Genomic DNA, 13959 nt, shown 5'->3' with positions numbered 1-13959 from the left:
GTTCATTTATTTCAGTAATTCAACTTAAAAGGTGAAACTAATATATGAGATAAGACTCATGACATGCAAAGCGAAATATGTCAAGCCTTTATTTGTTATAATTGTGGTGATTATGGCGTACAGCTGATGAAAACGCAAAATTAACAATCTCAGAATATTAGAATAATAAATGAAATCAGCAAAACAAGGATTGCAAATAGAGCAATATTGGACCTCTGAGAAGTAGAAGCATGCATATGTACTCAGTACTTGGTTTGGGCCCCTTTTGCATCAATTACTGCCTCAATGTGGCATGGCATGGATGCTATCTGCCTGTGGCACTGCTGAGGTATTATGGAAGGCCAGGATGCTTCAATAGCAGCCTTCAGCTCTTCTGCATTGCTCGGTCTCATGTCTCTCATCTTTTTCTTGGCAATGCCCCATGGATTCTCTACGGTGTTCAGGTCAGGCGAGTTTGCCGGCCAATCAAGCACAGTAATCCCATGGGCACTGAACCAGGTTTTGGTACTTTTGGCAGTGTGGGCAGGTGCCAAGTCCTGTTGGAAAATGAAGTCAGCATCCCCATAAAGCTCGTCTGTGGAAGGAAGCATGAAGTGCTCCAAAATCTCCGGGTTGGTGGCTGCGTTGACCCTGGACTTAATGAAGCACAGTGGCCCAACACCAGCTGATGACATGGCTCCCCAAATCAACACAGACTGTGGAAACTTCACACTGGACTTCAAGCATCTGGCATTGTGTGCCTCCCCATTCTTCCTCCAGACTCTGGGTCCTTGGTTTCCAAATGAGATGCAAAAGTTGCTCTCATCAGAAAGGAGGACTTGGGACCACTAAGCAACAGACCAGTTCTTTTTTTCTTTAGCCCAGGTAAGACGCTTCTGACGTTGTTTCTTGTTCAGGAGCGGCTTGACAAGAGGAATACGACATTTGAAGCCCATCTCCAGGATCCTTCTGTGTGTGGTGGCTCTTGATGCACTAACTCCAGCCTCAGTCCACTCCTTGTGAAAGTCTGAATGGTCTTTTCCTGACAATCCTCTCCAGGCTGCGGTCATCCCTGCTGCTTGTGCACCTTTTTCTTCCACACTTTTCCCTTTCGCTTAACTTTCCATCAATGTGCTTCGATACAGCACTTTGGGAACATCCAACTTCTTCTGCAATTGCCTTTTGAAGCGTTCCCTCCTTTTGGAGGATCTCAATGATGGCTTTCTGCACAACTGTCAGGTTAGTAGCCTTCCCCATGATTGTGCTTCCTTCTGAACCAGACTGAGAGACCATTTAAAGGCTCAGGAACCCATTGCAGGTGCTATGGATTGAATAGCTACTGCACCTTTTCACAATATTCTAATTTTCTGAGATTGTTAATTTGGGGTTGTTATCAGCTGTACACCATAATCATCACAATTACAACAAATAAAGGCTTGACACATCTCGCTTTGCATGTCATGAGTCTATCTCATATATTAGTTTCACCTTTTAAGTTGAGTTACTGAGGTTTTCAAGCTTTTTGGGTCCACGGCTCCCTTGACCAACTACACTTTGTGCGGCACCCCTGTGGGGCTCAGGAGCCCTGTTATGTCACCCCTTCCCTGCAGACCTGGCAGCCTCTCGCCCTTTTCCGAACATCCTCCCTTGTGGAGTGTTCCCTTAGCCTCCTCTCCCCTCTTGGGAGTCTTCTGGGCAGCCACAGCTGCCGCCCCTGGTTTCTGAGCTGCCCCCCCCCCTCCAAAGAGAGCTGCCTCCTCCCCCTGCCCCTCAGGGACCTGGGAAGCCCCACCCCTGACCAGTCCCAGAGGCACCATTTGCCTGCGGAGCTTGCAGCCAGGGCTGCTGCAACAGCTGTGCAATCCTTCGGGAGGCAGGGACCCAAGAGGGCATCAGAGGAGAGAGGGAAGAAAAGAGGGACAGAGGCCAGTGTCGCCCATGGCACCTGTGACCATCATTCAAGGCACCCCAGGGTTCCATAGCACACTGGTTGGAAACCACTGCTCTAGACGACGCAAGACAAAACTGTAAAGGGAAGATATACAGTTCACCCCTTAACTTACCAGACTCATCTATATCAGCATCTTCATCCCATTCCTGAAAAGCACAGCTTTCATCCTTTCTGTTTTTTACCCATTCTTCATCAGGATCTGTATCAAGATCACCAGGTGGGCCACTGGACCAGTCTCCTAAGTAGCCAACAAGAAAGCATTTAATTATGTTACAGCAACCTTTGAATTACCCACACATATCAGGAAGGAGTAGGCTCTTTTAAGAAGTGTCAGCCAGCAGAAAACACAATGGTGTTACAAAGATCATGCATGTTGCTCTCCTTGTCCTTAATCCTTGGAGATTGGGAAAGTAGCACATGTAGAATTTGTATCTCCCCTCTTCTGTTCTGAAAAGGGCCCTCCCTTTTCAGAACATACCTGCGGTTCAGTGCTCGGCTGTCATTCCCGTAATCAGGCGTTTATTGCTACAGCTTAGTCTTCGAGGTGTCAAAATCAGTTGTAATAGAATTGCACTGAATTAACAAGTAGAATAAGGAAAATTAAAACTAAAAATCCTTATTTTTTCTTTAATTTTAATCACAAGTGGACTCTTTATTACTGCAATTGCAGTTGTTCAAAATAAAATCTAGTCGTACCTTGGTTTTAGAATAGCTTAGTTTCCAAATGTTTTGGCTCCTGAACGCCGCAAACCCCAAGTGACTGTTCCGGTTTGTGAACGTTCTTTGGGAAGCCGAACGTCTGACGGGGCTTCCAACTGGCTGCAGGAGCTTCCTGCAGCCAATCAGAAGCCACTCATTGGTTTCCAACCGTTTTGGAAGTTGAACGGACTTCCGGAATGTATTCCGTTCGACTTCCAAGGTACGACTGTATTTTGGAAAGAGAAGAAATGAGCACTGAAACATTTACTTTAATCTCCTTACTGCACTCTTTACTGCATTTGCAATTGTTTATGATAAAACCTATTTGAGAAGGAAACTACTTTTGCCATTTTTATGGATGTTTATTGTTTGTTTACAGATAGTTGCTTTGGTGATATTATCTTGTAATATAGGTAAAGGTACCCCTGACCGTTAGGTCCAGTCGCGGACGACTCTGGGGTTGCACGCTCATCTTGTTCTATAGGCCGAGGGAGCCGGCATTTGTCCACAGGCAGCTTCCGGGTCATGACTAAGCTGCTTCTGGTGAACCAGAGCAGTGCACGGAAACGCCGTTAAGCTTCCCGCCAGAGCGGTACCTATTCATCTACTTGCACTTGACGTGCTTTCGAACTGTTAGCTGGGCAGGAATCTTGTAATATAGGTGTGGCTATTCAGGTGCCCTCCAGATATAGTATGACTACAGCACCCATCATCCCTGAAAGTTGAATCCAACAATTTCTGCTAGAGGGCCACTGGTTAGCCACCCTAAATGTGTTAAATACAAGATAAATAATTCTAAGCCCAGTCTTAACTTGGTGATTTAAAATAACTGAGACTTAACATAATTAATTAATTCTGTCTGTCTTGTATGTAGTATATCAACAGTAACGGGTCAATGTAGGGCTATTCACAAGTGCACACGAGCCAAATAATATAGGTATGGCATAAAAAGAGTAATTTACGTTTAGAGTGCTTGATCTCAGAAATTATATACCTTCTTCCTTAATGACTTTTCTTTTACACATAAATGGACGGTAATCTAAGCTTCTAAAGAGCTGGGAATTTCAGCCACTTACCTCTGGCCCAGTGCACGGGGTAAAGATGTTTCCAAAGAGATCCAGTTTTAGCCAACTGAGACCATTTGCTATTTACTTGACTGCATCGACACAACTCCTGAGGGCTAAGGTAACTAAAAATAGTCAGCACAACCTCAGAAGGAAGATCAACAATATTGGTGGTTTGCCCTTTTTCTTCGGTTTCTGAAATATATGGGAATACATTCAGTATTTTGGCAGTGGCTTTAAAGAGTATTATTCTGTTTAGAATGCTACAATAAAAAAATCATCACTGAAGCTGTGGCAGAAAAGCAAAGCTGGCAGCATGTAGAAATGGGGAGAGGGGCAGAGCCCATCAACTTTAACATCTCTCTCTCAGAGCCATAGCACTGAGTGTTGACATCCTTTCCCAAAAGAATAACAAACATAAATACTACCCCAAACTCAACTGCCACTAAATTGCACGAACATTAAGCAATTAAACAAGTATAACTAGTGAAAAACCAACAAACATAAACACACTCAGCTGTCCTGGATTGAAGCCTAGATGTTATATCCCAAGCTCTCTGGTGTCAATTCAGCCATCACTTTTTAAAGTCTTGATTTCTTTGATGCCATTTATCTAATGGGCTTTCATAATAGCCACTTCATCCAAAAACAAAGAAGCATGCAGGGCAAAATCATTGTGTTTTTATTTATTTTTCTTATTTTCTTAAATTTATATACAGCCCTATACCTGCAGGGCTCCCGGCGGTTCACAGGATAAAATCAGAATATTAAACCACCATAGACTTAATTCAAAATAAAAACATAACCAATCCATTTTAGAATATTTCCCAACCTTTTCTTACCATCCTGCAGGTGTTCCTGATTAATCTCTATACCACAAAGTAAAAGATGTACTTGGAAATAAATGCTGCTATTTTCAAGAAAGCTCATCAAAGCACTACTGCTACTTGTTTTGGCAACCCAGATATTTTCCTGCAGGACTCTGCTCTGCAGCATTATTATTATTATTTATTATTATTATTATTATTATTATTATTCGGCACTACCTTCAATCAGAAAATGAAAGCTAGTCTGGGGTGAAAATGCGCAGTCTAGGATACAAAAAATGTTTCAATGAGTAAGACAGTTGAGTATAACAGAGACAAGATCGCTGAAGAGACCGAAAGTAACTGCAACCTACATCAAAAGCTCTACAAGTTGCAAGAACATAATTTTAAGTGCCATGGAGTTGTGTGACATTATTTTCTAGAAAACCAGCTGAGAAATTCAGAAGATTGCTACAAATAAAAGGTTACCTTCACCTTGATCTGCTTTTTCATCCACAGAATATTTAAAAGCTTTCTGCAGTTCCTCGGCTTGATTCCAGAGACTAATACCTTTACGTATTTCTGCTGCAGCTTCCTTCTGGGAGCAGTGTTGCGCAATTACTTTCTTTTTTATGTCCTTCAATTCCTCATAAGTAAAATATTCCATCAACATTGGCTGGAAAACCTAAGATACACAACAAACGTCACTTTTGGAATAACCCAATTGTTCCAACTTGCTCTTGTTTTTGAAATACGACATTTAACTTTCTCAGTCTAAGATCATCAAATACATATGATACACATACAAGGATGAGAAACAACATACACATAGGATGAGCTGCAGTAGGGCTGGATGATATCTGGTTTTTAACATGAAATATCACCAGCGAACCATCGCAATATAGCAATATATCATGATGTCTGAAAGAAGGATGGGTGAGAGTGGACTGAGGAGGGGGGGAGCAAGCACGACCAGGAGAAAGGAGGCAGCCCGCTTGCTCCAGCGAAGGTGTAGGCAGGCAGGTGCCCAGGTTCTTGGGCGCCCTCTGCCAATTTCGACAACTGAACTACAGAGGGAGCGAGCAAGCACTGGGCGCCCAGGGGTGAAATATGCTTTGCTGGCACCAGCTAGGGAGCAAATGGAGATGTGCAGCATATTGCTAGCTCAAAAATTCTGAAGCCATTATCACCATCTGAACTTCCAACCAGTTTCAGACAATGTATTGATATATCACCAAGCTCTGCAGGTTCTTTTGCAGATTAGAACCTGGACAGACAATAGCTCATAAAAATTGAGACATAGAATCATAGAATTGTAGAGTTGGAAGGCACCCACGGGTCATTGGGTCCAACCCCCTACAATGTGTGAAGGCCCTGCCACAGGTCACTGCTCACTCGGCAACCCCCAGTGGGGACACCACCAACAGAGCCTCCCCTGCTGGTTGTATGGCCTGGGGAAGGTGCTCTTTTAGGTAATTGGGTTCCAAGCCATTTAGGGCACTGCATGCTCGAGCTGGAAGTGAAAGCTGGACCATAAATAAGGCTGATTGCCGAAGAATTGATGCTTTTGAATTATGGCGCTGGAGGAGACTCTTGAGAGCCCCATGGACTGCAAGAAGATCAAACCTCTCCATTCTTCAGGAAATCAGCCCTGAGTGCTCACTGGAAGGACAGATCGTGAAGCTGAGGCTCCAATACTTTGGCCACCTCATGAGAAGAGAAGACTCCCTGGAAAAGACCCTGGGAAAGATGGAGGGCACAAGGAGAAGGGGACGACAGAGGATGAGATGGCTGGATAGTGTTCCTGAAGCTACCAGCATGAGTTTGACCAAACTGCGGGAGGCAGTGGAAGACAGAAGTGCCTGGCGTGCTCTGGTCCATGGGGTCACGAAGAGTCGGACACGACTAAACGACTAAACAACAACAAATGCTCAAACTATTCTTGAACTGGGTCTGGCAGCTCAATGACAGTCGTGTAGTGATCCAGGTACTGGTCCCATTGGGCTGTCATACTTACCAATCTAACAACTGCATTCTGCACTAGTTGCGGTCTCCAAGGGCAGCTATACATAGAGCACATAACAGTAGCCCAGGTGTGAGGTCACCAGAGTTCGGACAACTGAGGCCAGGCAGGCTATCCTGATTCAGGAAAAGCTGATGAAGAAGCCTAGGCTGGGCATAAGAACTCCCAGCCATGGAAGCCATTTGAGACTCCAGTGACAAATTGGAACCCAAGAGTACTACCAGACTATGAACCTGTTCATTCAGTGGGGTATAACCCTACTGAAAACAGGTTGTACATCCAATTCCTAGACCCGGGAACTACTGGACCACAACACCTCCATCTTATCAGAATTCCGCCTTAGTTTATTAGTCCCTCTCTATCCCATCACGGCTTCCAGACACTGGTCCACCTTCACAGCCTTTCCCGAAAAAAAGTGAAAGAATGGAGAGATAGAGCTGTGTGTCCTCAACATACTGATGGCACTGTGCTCCAAATATCCTTGCAGAAAATGGAAAAGAAGAGAAGCAGACGTGAGCTTGCCATTTTTGGCAGCAGACCAGTTTTGTCTTTTGAGGAGGACACTCAAATCTAAGACTAAAGGCTCTTGACTACTACAGTCAGAATCGAAAGAGTTACTTAGGATAATACAATGAGGCTCCCCCCCCTTTCTTATTTGCTTTGAATAGCAAAATCCGCATACCACCAACTGCTCTTAAAGCTTCAAGCATTTGCCACAAAGTAAATATGCCTCCTGTTCAAAAAGCACATCTAAAGCCTGCTTGGACACATGGCATTCTGAAGCTTAATTAACCATCCAATTCCCATCCATTCACTGGGTACAATCGAACGTAATGGCCAGAAACCATTTCCTAGTACAGCTCACCTCCTCCTCTTCTTTCATGTGAGGAAGAAAATCCCTGGTAAAAGCTTCAAGCCTCTCCTTTAGCTGTTTCGCATAGTTTAGTTGTTCATATTCATTCTGAGAATGATAAAAAATACCATTACTAAGCATTTGTGCCATTTGAACACTTACGATCAATTGTTAGAAATTGTTAAGTTCTAAAATCCTTAAAATTAAATATGAAGCAATATTGAAATACCAATTGGTTTGTGTTAGTTTCCACAGTAAGTTCAAGCCATCAAAAACAACACACCTCTTCATCAGATGTCTTAAAACAGATGCCCAGAGACCAACTTATATAAAATATGTTAGCATTTCATTTCTAAAATGCTATTATTTTAGTGCAAATGTAAGCACTTGTTGTCAGGATGTCTAATTACAGTAAGGTAGATTTTGAAATAATTCCCCAGATGATGCTTCAGATTAATTTTAAAGAACTTGTAGGTGACCAGATTTTGGGAGTATTTCATTATATAATTTAAGTACTCAACAGGCATTGAAAACTAGCAGTGGTACCAGTAGAATTCAACAAATGAAAAGATTAAAAGGATTACCGTCTGACGTGTCACAAGCATGGAAAAGTAACTACATATGCCACTTTGTAAAGATAACATACAGTGAGTCAGAAGCCTATAAACTCATGGGTCTCTCTGATATACCTATACATTTATAGGGGTCAGAAATTGGCAGTCCAGGGGTCAGATGCAGCCCCTCCATTCAGTCTGCAGAACCCCATTTTCCTCCCTGACAAGTTTTAGGGTTTTTAAAAAAAAACCTAGGGGGGGATTTTCAAGTCTAATTTTGGAAGGGAAGAATCAGGCAGGGCTTGCATCTGGCGAGGGAAGTGCTTGCCCTCTTTGTGCTGTGAATCCCTCATGCCAGAATAAGGCTTGAGGAAAAAAAGCCTTCTACTGGAGCTAATGGAGGGCTGTTTTCAATGCTAACTGCCACTTGGGAAAATTGGCTATCTTTAAAGAAAGTACAGCAAGGAAAGGAAGGCTTAAACTTCCCCTTCCTAACTAATACCTATGAAGATCACACACCCCCCTCCATGCAGCTATTTTTCCACCCTAGTGTGGTGGAGGGAAGAAAGAGTAGGAATCTGCATACATACATGTGTGAGGAGTGTGCTATATGTGCTTTCTGGTGGTGCAGAGGAAAAAGAGCATGGTGTGCCCATGGACACTTTAATCACATACTCCAGAATTAGCCTCTCCTGCCAATGGCATACGACCCCCAAGAGGGGTGGTCAAGATGGAACATAGCCCTCCAACTGAAAAAGATTCCCCACCCATCAAATCTTAAAGCTATGATGTTCTTATTCATCCACATCCCATGTGACTCCTGTTTTATAAGGTGTGTTATTCAGGCATGTCATACTGCCAGAGGTGTCAGCTGCTGACATCGCCCAAACTGCTCTCAACAAAAAGCAGCTGCTTGCTAGGAAGTAAACCATATTTTTAGAGAGCTTCCCTTCTACCTGGAGGAGTCAAGGATGCACAATAAAGTTATGACTAAGCTGGAAATTCTAAAGCACACTTACAAGAAATAAGCCTCACTAAGCGTAGCATGGCTTCTTTCTAGGCAAGCATATATACAACCAGCCTTGTGGCACCAGAACTACGCTGAGATTGCACAAATTCACACATGATCTCAGAAATGTGATTTTGCATTGTACCACCCAGAAACCAAACACTCTTCTTTCTGAAAGCTCACCTTCACATTCTTCAACCCTTTCTCAAAGAGGCTAAGCATTTCTGAGAGTTTATTGTCTGAGTGTACATTATACACAGTCCGGCTGCGTTGCTGAAGTAATCCAATTATGTATTCATTTTCAATTTGTTCATGCATTTTGAATTCCTTAAAAGTAGCATATAGGGATTGGAGGAGAGCCCGGAAGTCATTGTTGTTGGAGAAGTTGGTCTTAGAAAGCTGATGGGAAGAAACAAAAAATGATCAGTTTTTTCTGGGCTAATACTCAGTAAATCATGTTATCCTCTAAAAAGGTATTTGACACCATCCCACTTCCCTGGTCAAATGTGTTTCCCCTCCCCACCACAGGTGTTTCTAACTCTGATTAAGAACAAAACAAAACCTGCCTGACAACACATTATTACTACAGGTAAAAAGTCCTGGAAAGTTATTTTAACATATGGCAAATATAGCAAAACCTCAGTTTTAACTTCAGTAGTAAATGTAAAGGGCTTTCTCGGTAGTGGCACCCGCCCTGCGGAACGCCCTCCCACCAGATGTCAAAGAGAAAAACAACTACCAGACTTTTAGAAGACATCTGAAGGCAGTATTGTTTAGGCAAGCTTTTAATGTTTAACAGACTATTGTATTTTAATATTTTGTTGGAAGCCACCCAGAGTGGCTGGGGAAACCCAGCCAGATCGGCGGGGTATAAATAAATTTATTATTATTATTAACATTATTTTTGTTGTAATTATAGAAAAGAAGGTTTTGCTCATAAATCTGGTAAGAGCACAAGCTTTTAAAGTGCTTTTAGGGTTGTGCTGTCGTTCAGTGCTGAGGTTCAGAGACTTTTCATACATACACACACACACTACTCCCACTAGGCTGAAGGAACCATCAGTGACCCTCAGCTATGGACTGCAAATTCATTTTGTCACAGACACTCTCCACAACAGATGAAGTGTCTTGGGATATCCAGTCTCTGGCATCCTTTGACTCTCAACAGAGGTCATCCCACAATACAAGGACAGAATACTGGAACAGATGAGGATGGATGCTTCATCCTTCTCTAGGCATCGCCACACATCCAGGACAGACTCAATCATTAGCTTAGGAAAGATACCACATTCAGCTCACTCTCTTAAGATGTGCCAGTGAGGCTATAATGTTAGCACCAATGAAGGCAGAAAATGAAATGTCTTGAAAAAGAAGTTCAAGGAATTCAGTTCCTACACTTAGGAGTATAGCCCAGGATGATGCTCTTTTACAATAAGTTGGCAACCATCCTTCTACACTAGAAATATGTGACTATGGTCTATTCTGAGGTATCAGTGTTCCCAACCAGAGTCAAAGGACAAGCCCCAGAACAACCACAGAGGCAACATCCAGGCAAACCTCATCACCCAGACCAGGAACATCTGGCCAGACAACAAAGACTTCTTCCCGCCTTGGGACCCCCAAAGTAGGGATCAATGCCAACTCTGCCACTAGTATCCAGCACTCGTGTTTCTCAAATGGCACCCACACTGGGTGAGGGAGAAAAAGGAGAGAGAGAAATCCTTTCGCAAATTGCAAACAACACAATTAAGGTCAAAGGTTTATTTCAGAGATTATGTAGCATGTTTCGACATAACTGTGTAAGCCCCACAAAGGCACTAATTAAAGACTAAGAATTTCAGAGGACCTCCTCCTCCTCTCTTCTTTCAACTCCCATATTCCACCAAATGACGCAAAGGAAAACAAAGGAAAATATCAACCCACATTGATAGTGACCTTAGTACTGGCAGCAACTAACAACATAACTTAAAGAGGATAGTGCAGGGGCAAGGTGGTGATTTAAAACACCAAGGGGGGGGGGGAGGCAAATTTAAACCACTAATTTAGATCAAGTTTCCCACAGACACTTTTCATATAATACCAAAATAATAGTGTAAATATGACCAGTACACCATGTTAACTTCTAACTACAGTATCATAATATTTTGACAGTGACGCCTGTCTACAAACAAAAACAAAATGAAATACCCATGGCTGAAGAAAATGTTTCTACTAGAAGCTTCTGGATCAGGAAGTTCTACCTAAAACACAGAGGCTGAGTCACAGTCCCTTCAGAGAAAATGTCTGTACTTAGCCTGAGAAAAGCTGAACTATGGAACTTCTTGCCACAAGGAAATGTGACAAAAAAAGCAAATTCAAAAGTTGGGAAATCATGTCCATAACTGCACGTTGATTTTGTTAAACCTCACTTCCATCTGCCACCATTTGCCCTGTACCACCATCTTGTTGGGCCTCAATATTTTTCAGTCATCTCAAGTGGGCTCTGGGGGTTGAGAGCTGTACTATAGTAACACACACCACATGTGATCATATTCAGTAAATTCTGTGCATTTGACATTCATATGGCCAAGTAAAATGGCCCCTCACCTGAAAAAAATTATTAAATTGCAAATAATGTTTACCCTGAGCTGCTCTTTTCTACAAAGGCTTTCCTGTAGTAGAGCAGGGGCAGGGTGTGGGGAGGTAGATCAGGATATACCTGTACATGTGGGAGTGACCTGAAATAGATCAAGTCTTTCTTACTCCCAGATAATTAACACTGGCAACTATTATGCTACTGACATGAAGGGTGGAGAAGAGGCGTACACAGAAATGGATATTTGTGTATTGGTGTGTGAGTTCAATTCAGTTCTGGTTCAAAAAAACCGCTCACGGACTGAGATTTAATTCTAAGTACCTGTATTTTGTACCTCTCTCCACTTACTAGGCCTCAGGAATCTAGTGAAAAACTAAGTCTTGCAAGCCTGGAATGTGCCCTGCCCTACAGTTTGATAGTACCCACCTGAAACCTACAGTTTATATTGTTTTAAGTTATTCTTTACTGGCAACCTGAAATAAAGGCACATGAACACACTCAATAATCAAAATCTGCATTGCTATGTGGAAAAAACTGCTAACAAAAATTGTATAGTCATACCTCGGGTTGATTGTGCTTCAGGTTGAGCATGTCCGAGTTCTGCTCCATGGCAACCTGGAAGTAACGGAGCGCGTTACTTCCAGGTTTGGCCGCTTGCGCATGCGCAGACGGTCAAAATGACATCATGCGCATGCGCAAAATCGGCGAAAAGCGATGCGTGCGTGCGCAGATGTGCCGTCGCTAGTTACGTTTGCTTCTAGATGCGAACGGGGCTCTGGAACAGATCCCGTTCATATCCAGAAGTACCACTGTAGTTGCAAATTACTTTTGAGCGAAGAGGGGTGTGCAGCTGCCAGGTAAATCAGTTATGTTCCCCATTCACAGTGTGGGACTGCCTATTTTACAGAGTGTGCTAGACCACCTTGCTTCAACCTTGAGCTTTTAAAGCTTGTTGGGATTACAACTCCCATAACCCCTGATCATTGGCTAAACTGACTGGGTCAAGCCAAACATGCCATCAGGAAGCTGTAATAACCAAAATACATTGAGCAATACATTATCTTGGGCCCCTGCGATCTCTGCATCTCCTTGCTCTCCTTTACTTGTTAAGCTGCCAACTTAAAAAGCAAAGACACCTGCTTCAAGGAACGTGCACTCTAAAATGATACAGGGAGAGAAAAATCTGCCTTTAAGTTGCGCCTGCTGACACACCAACTCTGCATTGCAAATGTGACATGAAGGCTGGCAACATTAACCTCATCATGTGAGAATCCTTGTTCATCCACAGCAGTGACCCGAGGAGGAAGGACTGCTGGGAGAAGCACAGAGAAAAGAAATGCCAATGTCTCTACAGTCACAGCAGGTCCTGTAACTCTAGGAGAGTTCAACCCCAGAGGCGCACAGAGGGATGCCAACCATCTATGTTTTTTGACATTTGGATTTCTGAACGAGCTTTTCTTTGCCCATATTCGACGCGCATGGTTCATGTCATCAAAAGTCCAATAATGTCTTCTACAGAGTTTCTGCCTTCATGTGACAGCATAGCTGGGAATCGCAGTGGAGGAGGGGGGTGGAGGAGGAGGGAAAGTCGGCGCCTAAGGCACTTTGGCCGCGCTTCGTTCGGGGGGGGGGCTGCCTTTGGAAAAGATTCTTAAGCCAGGAACACACGGGCGTGCGTGCGTGCGTGCGTGCACACGTGTGGCGAGAAGGCCTCATCCGAGATACAAAACCCCACCACCAGCGGAGAAGCTGCGTCACGTCTCCGCTAATATCGGGAAGGAAGCGCAGCTGGCGACGGAGCCCTGCGAGGGAAAGGGGTTCGCAACCAAGCGCGAAAAAACCGGGGAAACCTGCAAGCGGAGGAAGGTGGCGCTGGGGGGGGTGTGTGAAAACAACTGGGCGGACGACGGTGGCCGAGAGGAGTCACGGCGCGCGCCAGGCGGTGGCAGCTGCGCAGGCGCCCCTCTCTCCTCCGACTCCCCCGAGGGTGCGCGCGCATCCCCTCTCACGCAGCAAACGGACGCCGGCCGAGCGAGGCCCGGGGGGGGGGCGAGGGGCGTGTCCCGGCGCCTCACGTAACGAGGGGCGCGCGACCACCTCGGCCCCCCCCCCGCGGCTCTGCCCGGCGCGTCGCCCCCTCAGAAACCTCGCCCTCCCCCCTCCTACCTTGTCACAATAAAGCCCGACGAGCTGCTTCATCCGCCAGTGCGGGGCCGTGAAAACATCCACCTCCTCAGGGAAGGGAGCCATCTTCTCTCCCCCATATATATAGAGAGAGACCGAGAGAGAGAGAGAGACCAGGCGCTCTCGCTCGGCAGCCGCGGCCGGAGACGCTGCCGCTTCTGCGCGTGCGCCCCGCTTCCACCCGCCGAGTCACGTGCGCGAAGGACAAACCCGAGAGCTGCGGAGGGTAGAGGAGACGCGCGGACTGGATAGGCCGCTTCCG

At 44.7% G+C, this 13959-nt stretch overlaps 1 protein-coding gene across 2 annotated transcripts in view; it reads right to left on the bottom strand.

The window, feature by feature from the left end:
• Positions 1 to 13959, bottom strand: part of FBXL5 (F-box and leucine rich repeat protein 5) — a 27887-nt gene extending 13928 nt beyond the window's left edge. Inside the window, exons 1-6 of one of the 2 annotated variants that reach the window (XM_083399001.1) lie at positions 13680 to 13959; positions 9122 to 9337; positions 7388 to 7483; positions 4995 to 5184; positions 3706 to 3888; positions 2043 to 2168 (exon numbers count right to left, since the gene is read on the bottom strand). In XM_083399001.1, the coding sequence (XP_083255127.1) occupies positions 2043 to 2168; positions 3706 to 3888; positions 4995 to 5184; positions 7388 to 7483; positions 9122 to 9337; positions 13680 to 13763 (895 nt within the window). In that variant the 5' untranslated portion in view covers positions 13764 to 13959. Of the gene's footprint in view, positions 1 to 2042; positions 2169 to 3705; positions 3889 to 4988; positions 5185 to 7387; positions 7484 to 9121; positions 9338 to 13679 lie in introns of both variants that reach the window. The other variant, XM_083399000.1, reaches the window with a different exon arrangement.

The sequence above is a fragment of the Podarcis tiliguerta genome, assembly GCF_965153285.1.
Source record: "Podarcis tiliguerta genome assembly, chromosome: 9".
In the NCBI taxonomy this organism is placed as follows: domain Eukaryota; kingdom Metazoa; phylum Chordata; class Lepidosauria; order Squamata; family Lacertidae; genus Podarcis; species Podarcis tiliguerta.
This window is presented reverse-complemented; position numbering and strand designations above follow the sequence as displayed.